General features: G+C 38.2%; 1 protein-coding gene across 3 annotated transcripts in view; it reads right to left on the reverse strand.

Moving 5' to 3' along the window:
- The window catches only part of TTC23L (tetratricopeptide repeat domain 23 like), a 44,673-nt gene that overhangs the window by 7,116 nt on the left and 24,247 nt on the right, over positions 1-13,310 (reverse strand). For all 3 annotated transcript variants that reach the window (XR_008549386.1, XM_054688466.1, XM_037530661.2), the window contains exons 9-11: positions 12,097-12,224; positions 5,919-6,068; positions 3,347-3,429 (exon numbers count right to left, since the gene is read on the reverse strand). Coding sequence is in view for 2 of the 3 variants with exons in the window: in XM_054688466.1 (XP_054544441.1) it covers positions 3,347-3,429; positions 5,919-6,068; positions 12,097-12,224 (361 nt within the window). In the remaining variant the exon portion in view is untranslated. The remainder of the gene's footprint in view (positions 1-3,346; positions 3,430-5,918; positions 6,069-12,096; positions 12,225-13,310) is intronic.

The raw sequence follows: 13,310 nt of genomic DNA on the forward strand, positions 1-13,310 counted from the left end.
AGTTCCTATTTTAGGGGCGAGTTCTGCTTTCACTTCTCTGCAGAGTCTTCAAGAGCCAAGAATTTGGGCTCCTGGCAATGAAAGCTCAGCGAGTGTTGTCACTGGCTTTCGGAAGAGGTGGGATACAAAGCGCAGGAGCGCGTCAGGAAAGCCAGCAGAGTTCCAGGACATCTGGGATTGATTATTCCAGCGAGATGCTGAAGCAAAGAGAACAACTCTTACACTGGGTTGGTTGGGTTTTTGGTTGTTGTTTTAATCTGGGCTTTGGCAGCTCTCACATGGCGTTTGCTCAGCAGTTCTTGAGGAGGGTGGCAGGGGGTGATTTTAGGGAGAGAAAACCCTTTATTGACTAGAAGCCTCCAGCAGTCTTTGACTTTTCTTTTCCCCTCCAAAGAACTTTCTTGGTAGGTTTAGGTCTCACTGTCATTTATGGTGAGAAGAATTTACAGTGGGGTGTGAATGAGCTTACACCAGAACCTCTTAATTGTCCCTCCTCTTGTGATTCAAATCATGGACAAGGAACAGTAAAAGAAACACTAGAAGGAAAAGTACCTCAGGCTACTAAGGAAATATCAATAGATTCATTCCAGCTATTCAGAAGTTTTTCTTTTTAAATACAAACTGAATAGAACTTTTGTTCCAGTTTTGAAGAAATTTCATGCATTTCTTCTCTGGAATTACACATTGTGTTATTCCAGTTACATTATTATTACCTTCAAAGTACAAAATATACTTTCAGACCAGTTCAAGAGGTCTGAAATTCTCAGTCTAAATCAAATTCTCAATCTAACTCTCAAACATGCAACATATTTTAATCCACCTAACAATAATCTCTATCTTCACATAGTCTGACTGTTAGGGGGAAAAGGCTGTCCTAAAGCTAATTCCATACAGGCTTTGTGGACTCCACCCCCACCCCAGGCCAAAGCCAAAGACACTGGGAACTCCAAATCCCATCACCACCAAAGGGAAGGTGGCTGGGACCTGAGGGTGGGGTTAAGCAGCCAGGTGGGTATAAAGCCAGACACGTGGGCTTTGGAGGGGGTCCCCCATTCTGGCTCCCCGCCAGCTCACAGCTGTCCGGCCAGCTCGGAGAGTGACTTTGGGTTTCCAGGTCGGCGGATCGGGTAGGACGCATTAAAGACTTTATTTCCCTATTTTCTCCCTGAGTTGTACATAAACCTTTTATTAACCTTTTGTGTGTGTCTGTAGTGGAGTATTCATAAGTCCCTTTTAAGCACGCGGGTGAGGACCCACAGCCAGGAACCTGTTCAATATCGGGGCTGCCCTGTAACATGACCTGTTACCCTAAAAGTTAAAGGCAGAAGCAGCCAGGGAAGGGTGAGCACGTTCTCGGCATGGTATTATATACTTTATTTCATTTAAAATGCATAACAAACCTCTGTGGTTTATAATTATATGCATTTTAGTGATGGAGAAACCAAGGCTCAAGAAGTTAAATGATGTGTCCAAGGTCACATACTTAGTAAATAACAGAGGGAGCTTAGATGAAAGTGCAGACCCTAGTAAGGTAAGCTCTTCTTCCAAATCTCTTAATATAAAATAACAATAGTTGGGGTGATACACAGAAGCTTCTTATTCAAATATCTGACCTATTATGTCAAATTATTATTATAATTATTATTTTTTGAAATAAAATTATTATTTTTTCTGGCAACATTCATTGAGCAGTAAGACCTACCAGGCCTTATTCTAAGAGCTGCCCTATTTGTATATAATCTCATTAATTCTCAGAAAATACTGTTTGAGGCAGGTACTGTTATTTTACTGATAAATAAATACAGAAGCAGAGAGTGATTAAGTAGCTTCATCTAGGTCAGAGAGTTGAGTGTTGGAACTTGGTTTTATATCCAGATAGTCTGACTTCAGAGAGTAAGCTCTGTTGCCAAAGAGACTTAGAGAGAGAAACCAGAGTTCGAATCCTAATTCTGCCTCTCCCAGGATATACCAAATTGAATATTTAACTCCTCAGCTTTGCCCATATGTAAAATGAAGCTCTGGAGACTTACATGCTATTCCTGTCTATAATTGCAAATTCATCAAAGTCAGAATCCCTACTTCATATTGAAAGGAAGTGCATTTTTGAAATATGATAGATCTGTTTCCAAATCTTACATCTAACAACTAAGTGATTTTAAATAAGACACTCAAATTTTCTGAGTCTCAGTTTCATACCTGAATATAAAGATACTAAGAGCATTATTCACATATCAGAAATATATATATCATTTTACAATGCCAGGAAAATGGAAGGATTCAACATTATATTTATTCACATTGTTATGGTTATGAAGGAACTATACTTCATATACCAAGCAGGCAGGGGTAAAGTTCCCCCATATGACCTCCTAACATATGAGGAGATGCTAGTAAACCTTCTTGTCTGGATAATAAAACAGGAGATGGGGCTTCTGGTGGACTCGTTTCTGTGTGGCACTGAGGCAGGTAGAGAGAGGATGGGCGGAAAGCATTCTCTAGACTCTTCTATGCCCAACCTGGTGAGAAAGGTCCCAACTAACAGCTGCCCCTGGTGAACTGCCGTCAGGATCCAAACCCTCACCCCACAATGATGCCCCCACCTTTATTAGAGGGGGCTTTAGGAGAAATGCACACCAAACCTCCAAGATTAAGTGAATTTAGACAAATGCCTTGTTATAGGACATTAGACTCGCTCCTGTCAAATGAGAATTATCATACTGGGCATTGGTGAGGATTAAGTGCTTTATGAATTGGATCTGGCTCAGTTTTAGGGATTTAGTGTACACTCAACACATTTTCATTCTCTGCTTTCTGAGAACAGTTAAGGTCAACATCATTGTGAGATGAACAACCAGCAGTGTGATGCCAAGGACGAGGACATGGCCGGTCTGCACAAAGCACGCTCTGGCTTAGAACCTAAGCAATGAACTGATAGCAATCTGAAGATGCTTTTTATTGCTAACTTTGGAGACAGTATCCCCCCAAAAACTTGCCTTATATTTAGGGACTTAGATTTTTATATTAAGAGGGAAAAAGTTTAAAGTTTACCAACTTTGTGCATAAACCCATATTGTATTTATCATGGGCTATCAGCCGAGAAACCATCTTGCAGGATTTTGTTAAAATGTTCCACATCTAAATGAATATTATAAATACTAAATATGATTGCATCAGACTCCTTTCACATTGAGAGACTACTAGGAATTGACTAGTTAACTCCAGGAAGGATGTTAGTCAAATCCATAGAATAAGAAGACACAGATAACAGGTGAATGAATCTGGGAGAGGCTGCGGTATCTACACATCCACACCGATCACCTGGTTGATGGGCAGGGCCAGAACTCACCTCTGTAGTAGGGTGAGGAGGTTTTTGGTGTCTTTGCTTTTACTGTGCTCAGTTCCATATAAAATGATTTGAATCATCAGACACTGTAGGCAAATGAAGAAACATGACAGGTTAAAGAAAAGCAGATAGCCAGCACCTTAATTATAAAGCAGACTCAGAGTGCCAGCGGAACTGAGATATTACAAGTTTACATTTCAAACGCCTGCATTCAATTTCCTCCCGACCAAGGAGGAAAAAGGGTTGAGCTGAACACTCTTTAGTTGCTTTATATTCCAAGGGTATATTGTTGCTTCACTGCCCCTATCACTGCTATGTGTGTGGCTGTGAATAACAAAAGTAACAGAGCTGAAAACCAATAGCATCCTTATTTAAAACCTGAACCATGATTTCCATCAGGATTTTCCAAATAGCTATAATCAAATGAAGGGATATAAATGAAATCTGCATCATATTTTTATGCTCCATCCCTTTATACTCTTAGGTAATTTCTCATCTAAAATGTTACTATGGACCTGTTTCTAGCTGAGGTGGAAACAACAGAGACAAGATTTACTCTCCCACCTGAAACAACCAAAAGGAAAAAGCAGACAAAATACACAAAACAATCTTCAAGATACCGAGTATCAGACAAGGAAGGACAGGGATCCCCGAGAGAAGGACAAGCTCAATAAACCCTATGACTGCCCCAGATTACTGCTTTGAGAGCATTTCCAGACCATGAGCAAGGAAAGGGAATAGCGCTCAGCAGAATCCCTGAACCAAGCACGTAAAGCTGAGTGTCCCAGGACACTCTGAGGGCAGAGTAGCAGAAAGGACAGAGCTGCTTATGAAAAGAACCAGGAACACCTGCAATGGGTCCCTTTCAAGTATCAAGAGAGAACTGATTAGCACATGCATGTGAGAAATCTGCCCAAGGGCAGCAAAGAATCACCTGAAGGGACAGGAGGAACAGTGCCCAGTGCTTACACAGAAACGGCCACATATGGAGCTCTTCCCACTAGCCAACAGGAAAGCCTCACTGCTCATGGAGTTTTGGGTGTGGTACTCAGAAAGCTTTTGCCTCAGGAATTAGCCCTTGATTAAATGCTGCTATAGTCCCATGTATAACAAATCTCAAAAGCAAGAACCAAACTGAGTTTCAGACAAAGTACATGAATACTTATAGCAATATAAAAGTATACAATATCCCACAAGGAAAAATGCACAATGTCTGGCACCCAAACAAATATTACAGAGCAGACAAAGAAGCGGAAAAGTATAATTCATAGCGAGAAAGATCAATCAAAAACCAACCAGAAACTGACATAGTAATGAGAATTAGCAGACTATATTAAAACCATCATTGTAACTTTATGCCATATATGTAGAAGTTACATAGGCATATGGAAATATATTTATTTTTAGAAGCCAAATCGAACTTCTGAAGATTAAAATTATAATGTCTGACAGGAAAAATATACCAGATAGGATTAATAGCAGGGTTGACACTGGAGAAGAAATTAGTAAACTTGAAGACACAATAATAGGAATGATCCATCAAGAAAAATCACAGATTATTTCAACAGAGAAAATGAATTTTAATAAATCCAACATCCAATTTTACAAAATCCAACATCTATATTCCTGATTAACAGGGGGAAAAAAGATTACCAAATCAGTAGCTAGGAACTTCCTCCACCAGGAGAAAGCATCCATGAAAAATATGCAGCCCAATATCAAACCTATAGTGAAAGGCTAAATTCTTTTCTCCTGAAAACAGGACTTAGATAAGGATGTCTGCTCTCATTACTTCTATTCAACACTGTACAAAATGTTCTTGCCAGTGCAATAAGGCAAGAGAGAGAAATAACAGGCATTCAAATTAGAATGAAAGAAAACTGTTTATTCACAGGTGACATGACCATCTATGTAGAAAATCTGATGGAATCTACAAAATGGCTACTAGAATTAATAAAGGAGTTTAGCAAGGTTAGGAGATACAAAATTATTGCATTACATTTCTCCCTATTAGTAACAATCAAAAATTGAAATTCACAAATTATATATTTTAAATAGCAAAAAAGATGAAATAATTACCTAGGTTTATCTGAACCTCACTGAACAACTGTTTGGTTGTTCATACTAGGGAATGAACTTCCAGAGTGGTCTGATCTCCCAGAAGGGGTATCAGTTTTTGGGTTGGCTACCCAAGGGCCTTGTAATTCCACCCAATCTTGGGTGCTTTCATGAGATTCTATGGCTACCATACCTAGATTCCTAGATTAGGGTATTATTCTTATAAGACTGATCCAGGCATGGATACAAAAAAAGCACCTGTATCATACATACATTCACTCCTCAGCACATCTAAGAAAGTCAAGGATTTTCTAAAGAAAACACTTCACTTTAAAAAAAAATGAAAGGAAAAGAAAAAGAACAAAGTAAGGAAAGGCAGAGGGCAGGGCTGGGCAGGGCTGGGCAGGGCAGGGAGGGAAAATACACACGCATACACACACACACATAAACAATCACTCCTCACATTGTGCTTAATGGCCCAGGAAAAAAAAATATAACAAAACCAACCAGTATTCACCTTCCTTAGCAGCTGAACTGCCTTTTTGAGTTCTCCTTTGGCAAAGCAGATCCTGCCCATATTATAGAATGTTTCAGCCACTTTGTCACTGCAGTCACCATAGCTGATGACCTGAGACTTCAGTGAAGACTTCAGTAGTCTGTAGGCCTCCTAGGAGATTAAAAAAAAAGTTTGCCTTTTTTTTGGTTTTGGTTTTTTTTCCCAATCAGTCTGATAATCCTGAAGGAGATGCTCCCTCATTCTGTGGGCTCTACAAAGGAGAGGCCCACTGACTTACCCCACCTAGATCAGCTATGAGTGTCACCTGAGCCATTTGTTTCTAGGAAGAATTAAAGTTCCAAGCTTATTCTTAATAATAGTTAATTCAAATGTATGTATTATTTAATCTTCATGGCTATGCTATGAGACAAACTTTAATTACACAGTAGGTCCCCACTTAACATTGTTGATAGATTCCTGCAAACTGTGATTTTAATCAGAGAAGATGTATAAAGAAAGCAGGTCCTCAAATAATGCCATTTTGATCAGTGTCAGCTGGGACTGTGTCTTCTCATCAATGTTATACGAAACAACATTGAACAAAGCAGTATTATTCCAAGGCTTGCTGTAGCTATTTTTGTTTTCGTAGTGTTTTTTATTCATCTGTAATTATTTTACAGATGAAAGGGAAGGGAGTAAAAAAAAAGGATCTTGAAAAGATCAGAAAGTCTACTGTTGGCACTGTCAGGATTTAAACCGTAGTTCTTTTTCCACTAACTTTTTATTTAGAAAATTTTCAAACCTTCAGAAAAACAAGAGGATAGTAGGATGAAGACACATAATATTTTTAATCTAGATTCACTATTGGCTACCATTTTGCTATATTTGCTTTATTACACTCTCTTTTAAAAAAATAACACATAGGGCCTCCCCAGTGGTGCAGCAGTTGAGCGCTGGGTTGCGAAGCTGCCCGCAGCCTCTGCAGCGCTGGTTCGATCCCCGGCTGCTCCCCGGCCACCAGAGGAGGGTCCCACATGGCGCGCAGACCTCTCCTGCCACCCGCTGCTCCCCTCAGCAGTGTACTTCAGTCCTTCTGCCTGTTCTGCTCCCCGCTCTGGCTCTGGTGAATTCTCTCACCCTCCTGCGCTTCTGACTGTACCCAGTGCTTGTATGCATGTATGTATAAATCAATCAATCAATCAATAAATCTTAAAAAAAAATAACACATATTTTCTATCTTACCTGTTTTTACATATGCATGTATGTACATATATTTGTGGGAGTTGAAGTTATCCAGATATTTTACCCCTAAATCCTTAAGCTTGTATCTTAGAACAAGAGCATTCTTCTATAAATACCAGTACTCTCAACAAATTTTTCATTGATACATAACTAATAATCGATACATTACTATTTGTATATGTTTCATCTTCAAATTTCCCCATTGTCCCTATTGTGTTCCTCACAACTTTTTAGAATCTAGTATCTAATCAAGAATCAGATACTGCATTTAGTTTTCATAATTCTTTACTTCTTTAACCTATAATCATCCTCCTGCCCTTTCTCTGTCTGTCATAACATCGACATTTTTAAGAAGTCCAGGCTTTTAGCCCAGCTCTCTTAACTCCTTACTATTCAGCATATGATTTAGAGAAAAATTAACTGTACATTGGAAGTTATACATAGAACCTTACTTGTGTTCACTTGTCTTTCCAATATGCTACCTACAGAGGGAGTGAAGAGGTGTAGTCATTGCTGGCACCCTTAAGAATTGCTCATCACCCCTGCCTGTATCATCTATGTTGACATGTAAAACATTTCTCTGGAACTGGGTTGAATATGAAATCATCATCATGTATGGATTAACAATCCATTGACATGTCAGAACTAATATAAAAAGGATGTCAATTTCTGCTTTCCAGGAAACACTGCCAATAACTCAGGAATCTCAGAGTTCTATGTTATTCTTGCAATTTTCAGAGCAGGAAAACATACATGTAATTAAATTGTTTTCCTGCGTTTTTTAAGTGTACAAGTCTTTTATTGTCTTTGTTAAATTTATTCCTACGTATTTTGTTCTTTTTTGGTGCTATTGTAAAGGGAGTGTTTCCATAATTTCCTTTTTAGATACTTTGTTTTTAGTATATAGAAATGTAACTGATTTTTTGTAAGTGGATTTTGTATTCTTCAATTTAGCTGAACTCAGTTATCAGTTTTAACAGGTTTGTGTGTGTATGCATGTGATCTTTATAACAAGTTATCTGTAAATAGAAATAATTTTACTTCTTCCTTTCCACTTTGGGTGCCTTTTACTACCTTTTCTTGCCTACTTGATCTGGTGAGGACTTCTAGCACCACAATGGATGGGAGCGGTGAGAGTGGACATCCTTGTCTTATTCCTCATCTTAGAGCATAAGTTTTCAGTTTCTCATCACTGAGTATATTAGCTGTAGACTTGTCCTACATGGCCTTTATAATGTTCAGGTAGATCCTTCTATACCTAATGGGTTTGTACAGATTGTCTCTTTCTCCCAGGTTCAGTCTTGGTAGGTTGCCTTTTTCTAGAATTTTAACCATTTCTTCTATGTGATCCAATTTGTTGATTATAATTGTTCATAGCAGTTTCTTTATAATACTTTTCATTTCTGTGGCATCTGATTCTGAGTCTTCTCTTTTTTTTTCTCTTTAATTTTGGACAACATATGATTTCTCCCCTCAGATGTGGTCACCATAGTTCTCGCACCACCAAAGCACCCACAGTCCATCACATATTCCCTTTGCTCTTCCTCCCCTACCTTTTCTCCCTCCCCCATTGGTCAGCTTTCAAGGTTTGTCTTTGTCTCAGCTTTGGGTTTGGTTTCTTTATATTCCACATATAAATGAAACTATCCAATATTTATCTTTCTTCTTCTGACTCATTTTGCTTAGCATCAAGCCTTCCAGCTCCATCCATGTTGCCACATGTGGCAAGAGTTGTTTTTTTTTTTTTATCACCAAGTAGTATTCGATTGTGTATATATACTAAATCTTTTTTTAAAAGATTTATTTATTTATGCATACAAGAGCTGGGGTATAGGTCAGAGGTGTGGGAGGGTGAGAGGATTCACCAGAGACAGAGTGGGGAACAGAACAGGCAGATTGACTGAAATACACTGCTGAGGGGAGCAGTGGGCAAGACAGCAGAGGTCTGCTGCACCATGTGGGTTGCTTCCTTGCTGACTGGGGGATCAAACTTGTGCTGCAGAGGCTGCAGAAGCTTCATAGGTTTCATCTTAACCCCTTGCACCACCAGGGAAGCCCTATATACTACATCTTCTTGATCCAGCCATCTGTTCTGGGGCATTTAAGTTGTCACTATATCTTGACAATTGTAAATAGTGCTGCAATAAACACAGATGTGCAGGTTCCTTTTGAATTGTTTTTTTATTCTTTGGCTAGATTCCTAGGATTGCAATAGCTGGGTCATATGGCAGATATAGTCCTCATGTTTTGAGGAACATCCACAGATTTCCAAAGTGGCTAGACTTGTTTATAGTTTTACCAGCACTGTAAGAAGGTTCCTTTTCCTCTACATCCTTGCCAGCCCTTATTGTTTCTGGTTCTTTGTTTCTTTGTTTGTTTGAACATGGGTCATTCTCACAGTGTGAGGTGGTATCTCATTGTGGTTTTGACTTGCATTTCCCTGATAACAAGTGATGGTGAACATTTTTCATATGCCTGTTGGCTATTTTCATTTCTTTTTGGGGGAAGTATCTATCTTGCTCTTCTGCCCATTTTTTGATTGGGTTGTCTGTTTTTGTTGAGTTGTGTGTGCTCTGTGTAGCTCTTCGATATCATCACCTTATCAGATGTACGGTATATAAATATTTTCTCCCATTTAGTGAGGTGTCTCTTCATTTTGGTTACTGTCTGTTTTGCTGGACAGAAGCTTTTCAGTTCGATATGGTCCCAGCTGTTTATATTCTCTTTTGTGTTTCTTGCTCTGGAGACAAGTTCTTAAATTTGTTTCTGAAGTTTATGTCATTCAGTGTTTTGCCTATGTTTTCTTCTATATGTTTTATGGTTTCAGGCTTTGCATCCTAGTCTTTTATCCATTTTGAGTTGATTTTTTGTATGGTGTGAGACAGTGGTCTAGTTTCATTCTTTTGCAAGTAGCAGTCCAATTTTCCCAGCACCACTTGTTGAAGAGACATTCCTGTGCCAGTGTGTATTCTTTATTCATTTGTCATAGATTAACGGACCATTTTCTCTTAATCTACTTGCTTGCAGGGAATCAGTTTCAGAAGTTCAGACTCCTTTCCATTGGTTTCCACAAAGTGTGCTTCTGTAGGAGAAGTGGACTCACTCTTCAGTTGAACTCAGGTAACTTTCTCCTTGACTTCCTTATTTTGCTGATTATTTTTCTTCATGCATTTCAGGAATTTGTCTTGGCTCTTAAAGTGCTTAATATGCTCAATATGTACATAACCTCTCTTGCAAGAATCTTGCCCTTATCTTGTTTGTATATAACAATGCCAACAGCATGCTGGGTAACACTGCAGACTCTTCCACTTTTGTTATGATAACAGTGGTGGGGAATTCCTTTTTGAATAGTGCTCAACCCATTCCTGTGTACAAAATGACTTTTCTTGTAGATTTGCATGTATGTAGCTGAAGCAAAAAAAAAAATCCATGTTTTATAAAAGGCTAGCGAACATATAGCAGATACGTCTCCTTGTTTACCTTTGTGTTTGTCATTCTGATGAATTACTGGAAGATGACAATTCTAGGCAAAGCAAGCCTGTTATTTTTGATCAGTAACAGATTAAAACTCTATTTGCCAAAAAGAAAAAAAAAAAAAAACACACCCATATACTATGGGAACACAATTCTCAAGTCTTTTGAGTTTTCCTTAAGGCCTTTAGAACAAACATAATGCTTTGCTATCAGGTTTCAAGATGGAAGAGAGAATTTAGAAATGAATTATCCCAGAGGAAACATATAATGAAATTTAGCAAATCAGTGCAATTGTTATACCTACTATGCGCACAGCTTCAGGCACTGGGGACTTTGCAGTGAACAAAACCGAGAAAATGCCTTGCCATGGGACACATGGAGCTTGTGTTCCATTCGTAAAGGTGACCTGTCCACCTTGCTGCCTATGGCTAAGATTCAGAGCCAATGGCGCTCAGACACTTTGGCATCTCTGTCCAGGAGCATGGCACTTAGTTAGCAGCAGAGGGCCACGGCACTTGGTTAGCAGCAGAGGGCCACCAGGCACTGGGACTGGTGTTTTATTATGAAGCTATGATGTTCACTGTACCAGAACATAACAAGGATAAGCTATGATGTCAAAGTACTTTCACACCTTTGAAAATAAAGTTAACATATTAGATCAGTCTGTGGCACTGACATCTCATGTCAATCTTCTGAGCCAACGGAAAATATCATGGCCTCAGAAAAAAATGCTGCAAACCACAATAAGGTTTTGCCTTTACAAGTGGCAGTTAAAATAGAACCAAAGAAATGTCATAAGAAAATGTCATAATTTTTTAAAATGTTCAAATATGGAATAAAAGAAGACTTTTCTTCATCCTTGTGTGCTTCTAACCCTACTCTTAAGCTGCCTGTCACCATGTGGCCAGGGAGACCATGTCAAATCTACACCTTCTTCTCGCTTGTCTAAGGAATATAAAGCTGGCCAGGTCAGATCAAAGTCACGTGGGATTCTCATGACAGATAAAAGTCTTCACTGCATTATGCTAAGTGTACTATGATTGAATCAAAATTTCTGAGTCATAGCTTCGACTCATGGGATTCTAAGTAAAAAGGTCAGTAATTGAAAGCATTTTCTATAATTTTCCTTGCTATAAAAACAAAATCTGAATTAATACCAAGCCAAGACCAGAATCTGAGATGGAAACAAATAATATATCAAGAGAAAAAAATCCCTGGCAGCTAGATCCAAAGGTGGAAGCCGGTTTTGGATTAAAATATAAAATCTACAGGGGTCAGAGACTGGGTCCTAAGCTAGAAAGGACTCACGTATAAGATACAAGAAAAACACTTCTGCTATTACAAAAGCTGCACTAGCATACTTTTTATTCCCAGCTTTATCCGGGACTTCTCTGAACACCAGTGTCTGAACTATGGGACGCAAAAGGCTGCCCTGAGCTTGTGAGCAAAGTAGCAATTACATGTATGAGTGGGTGAGATTTACCTGTTTATCCCCGTTTTGGATCAGCCATTTGCAAAATTCGTCAATGGTCGTCAGTGTTTCATAATCCTCTGGGCCCAAGGTAGCTTGATACGCAGTGATACTTTTTATAAAATAAATAGCAACAGTATCTGCAAGAATAGGAGACAATTATTCAAGGCAAGCTGCTATCCTTTACAAATGTATCAGCTTTGGCTCAATTAATTACAAGTTTTCCTTTCATTTATTAGTGGAAATTTAGGTGGTTTCCAATTTTTCACAGTGCTACAGTAAACACCTGCAACCATTTCCTTTCCAATTTTGCTAGATATTATCAGATTAATCTCCAAGTTTCATATCAATTTACACTCTCATGTCCATGAGCAGACCTGTTATCCCAATCTGGCACATGCTTAGATATTTTTGGATTTTTTAAATGTTCACATGGGCAAATTTGATTTCACTATAGTTTTAAAGATATATGTATATTATATGTGATAAAATTTAAGATTAAGAGGATTAATTACAAAAGCAATTTTATAAATTTGGGAAAGCTGACAATTTGTTAGGAAATTGGCATTTTTTCCATTTTACATTTCTTGATTTTTACTATGATAGAACCATGTTCCCCTATGATTATTTGTCACTTGTATTTTTTACACAATTAGTGCTGTTTTTCTATTTTGCCTATTGTAGATGCATTTACATTTTAGTTCTTACTGGGACAGTGATCCATTTTGAGTTCATGATTTTATATGATATGAGAGTGCTTTTATTTTTGGCATGTAGATACCACATTGTTCCAATACCACTTGCTGAAAGACAATCCTTTCTACATTGAATTACTTTTTTACCTTTGTCAAAAATTGGCCATATTTATTTTGTTCTATTTCTGGATTCCCTGTCATGTTTTAATGACTCTGATCTCTATGCCATCACCAATAGCAAACTCTCCTGAATATCACTACTTTATAGGAAGTCTTAAAATCAAGTAGTATGATTACTTCAACTGTATTGTTTTTCAAAACTATTTTAGCTATTGTAGTATCTTTGCTTTTCCATATAAATTTTGGTCAGTTTAACAAAATTTCCTACTGGAATTTAGAGAAATTAAATGTGTTAAAATCATGTATCTATTAAGAAGAACTAATATTTTCACTAGATTGAATCTTCTAATCCCTAAAGCAATATATGTCTCCATTCATTTAGGTGATCCCTGATTTCCTTGATCAGGTTTT

This window comes from Talpa occidentalis, unplaced genomic scaffold (assembly GCF_014898055.3).
Source record: "Talpa occidentalis isolate TD23 unplaced genomic scaffold, MPIMG_talOcc4v2.1 talOcc4.6, whole genome shotgun sequence".
Lineage (NCBI taxonomy): Eukaryota > Metazoa > Chordata > Mammalia > Eulipotyphla > Talpidae > Talpa > Talpa occidentalis.